Source organism: Gossypium arboreum, chromosome 1 (assembly GCF_025698485.1).
Source record: "Gossypium arboreum isolate Shixiya-1 chromosome 1, ASM2569848v2, whole genome shotgun sequence".
NCBI classification, from domain to species: domain Eukaryota; kingdom Viridiplantae; phylum Streptophyta; class Magnoliopsida; order Malvales; family Malvaceae; genus Gossypium; species Gossypium arboreum.
The window spans coordinates 6238172-6240568 of record NC_069070.1 but is presented as its reverse complement, the minus strand read 5'-3'; the positions used below and the strand labels follow the sequence as shown (position 1 = coordinate 6240568).

Here is a 2397-nt window from a genome sequence, read left to right as displayed (position 1 = left end):
AATGAAGCTAAACCAGCTAAACAGACAAATGATGTTAAGCATGTAAAAATCGTTAGACCAATAAACCTGTAAATTGAATGGATCGGTTTTAAAATTTTCGGATTATTTCTGCTCCAGGTCTTCATTTAAGGTTTGGGAGGCTGAGGTTTTTTTAGACCGGGTCAATACAAGTTCAATCATTTTGGGTTCAAGCCGGTTTAGGGTTTCGGAGCAAAATTCACAGGTCTAGCTGACAACTTCTCAAACTTTTGAAAATAATCTAAGCCTGAACAGCTACAACTAACAATGCACATAATCCTGTTGTGATAACAAATTATTCTAATAGTATGTGCATTCAGATTCTTTAGCAACAACATTCAAAGATATATCAATCTTAAAAATACAATCTCAATAACATTACTCATAGAGAACCAGTAGATCAATGCAATCAAGTTCCTAAATCACATTGAATAACTTAAAAACTATACTAAAATGCAACATTTTCCATTAATTTCTCACTTACTAAGCTGAAGCATGGTCAAAAGACTCACATTTTCAATTCATTTCCAAATTACCAAGCTTAAGCAAAATACCAAGACTTGCATTACGAAAAAAATACAATATAAAGGACAAACAGAGGATATAACTAAACATCACATATATAGCCATAAAGATGACCCACAAATGTTAACATCATCTAAAATTAACCTCAAAAACAATCTCTGATAGAAAATATCCGTAAATTCTCCAAAACCATACAGATAAACAAAATTAAAAAAGATATGATCTTAAAAGTAATAAAGGAAGTTTACTCACTCGAGAGGAACATCAACATCACCATCATCAATCTCCTGCTGCAAATCTTTAGGGTCTTTACCATCGACGGTACACCCAACGGAAACACAGGTGCCCAGAATCTCCTTCACCGTCCCTCTCAAATCCTTAGCCATGGACCTCGGCCTCATTACTTTAGCGATCTCTATGACGTCATCGAGTCCGATGTTCCCGTTATGCTTGATGTTCTTGGTCTTCTTCCTATCCCTCTCCGGTTCCTTCAATGCCTTGATTACCAGCGCTGCCGCCGACGGTACCACCATGACCTTCGCCTGGCGGTTCTGGACAGTGAGCTTGACGGTTACGCGGAGACCCTTCCATTCCTTGGCGGTCTCTTTAGCGATATCTTCTCCGATCTTCTTGGGAGAGAGACCGAGAGGACCGATCTTCGGAGCGAGTGAACTAGCTGCTCCGACTTCACCGCCGGTGACGCGGACGAAGACGTCGACGACTTGGCTTGGATCAAATTTTGGCGGCATTTTGGCGTAGGAAAGAAGGTGGCTAGGGTTTTCGTAAAACTGAAAGAGTGTAAAGAGATGATATAATATAGCTAGGGTTTTTCTTGTTTAATACCCGATCTAACCTTTTACAAGGATGGGGAACAATAGGCGCGTACGAGGGATGTTTCCGTCATTTACTATTTTCAGAGACTGCATTGGGCTGAGCAAGTTTTGATATTTGGGTTTCTTTTGAAAAATTAAAATTGGTAGATTTTTGGGCTTCTATAAACTACAATTCATATATCCTTTTTTTTTTCATATTTTTCTTATACATATTCTCTAGTGCTTCGTCAAAAAATATTTGTATAAGTTTTATCACTAAGCTTACTTTTTGTAAACACCCACGTTAACGAGGTTTCTTTGGTTACACTACTCTACCAATTTATTTTAGGAAAGTTTTATTTATTGAATTGTTAGACCAACATATTCCTTTTTAATCAACTAACTCGATTGATCTAGTTTAATCTAGATTTATATTATTATGATAAAGAAAAATCACTCTACTTAAGAACAAACCACAAATATATTATTGGTAAAAATGCAGAGTCAGTCCTCGTTATAACTGTCATGCTCATTTAATTATAACAATTAAATTTTTACAAAATATTTTTTTTTTGCCCTTTATAACAAATTTTCACACATAATAACAACCATAAAAATACGAAGTGCACTATTTACTAAATTTGTTCTTTATAACACCCCCTTATCTAAAATTTAATGATGCGTTTAGAAAGTCATTTAGTAATTAGATTTGTAACAAGTTTAAATAATCATTGTAATTGATGAATCTCATTGAATTGAGTGCAATTGAAACACCCCAAATTCCTTATAATTACAATAGGGTGTATTTATTACCTAAATAATTACACATTCATCTAATTACTCTGTGGTGTCCAAGCACATCATTTGTAAAATTAGTTCTATTCCTAAGTGAAATAAATAATAATAGTAATTTTTAATTAATATACTTTTCATTAAAATGTTTAAAATTTATATAAAAATATATTAATAATATATTATTAAATGAAAACAATTCTTAGTAAATGAAATTTCATTTGTAAATTTTATTAAAATACCATCTAAA

General features: G+C 33.5%; 1 protein-coding gene across 1 annotated transcript; it reads right to left on the bottom strand.

The window, feature by feature from the left end:
* Window positions 1-559: 559 nt before the first annotated feature.
* LOC108480093 (60S ribosomal protein L12-3-like) lies at window positions 560-1592 on the bottom strand. The gene has a single exon (XM_017782945.2). It carries the CDS (start codon window positions 1290-1292, stop codon window positions 792-794), a length of 501 nt encoding a protein of 166 aa, XP_017638434.1. The 5' UTR covers window positions 1293-1592; the 3' UTR covers window positions 560-791.
* Between the last annotated feature and the right edge of the window lie 805 nt (window positions 1593-2397).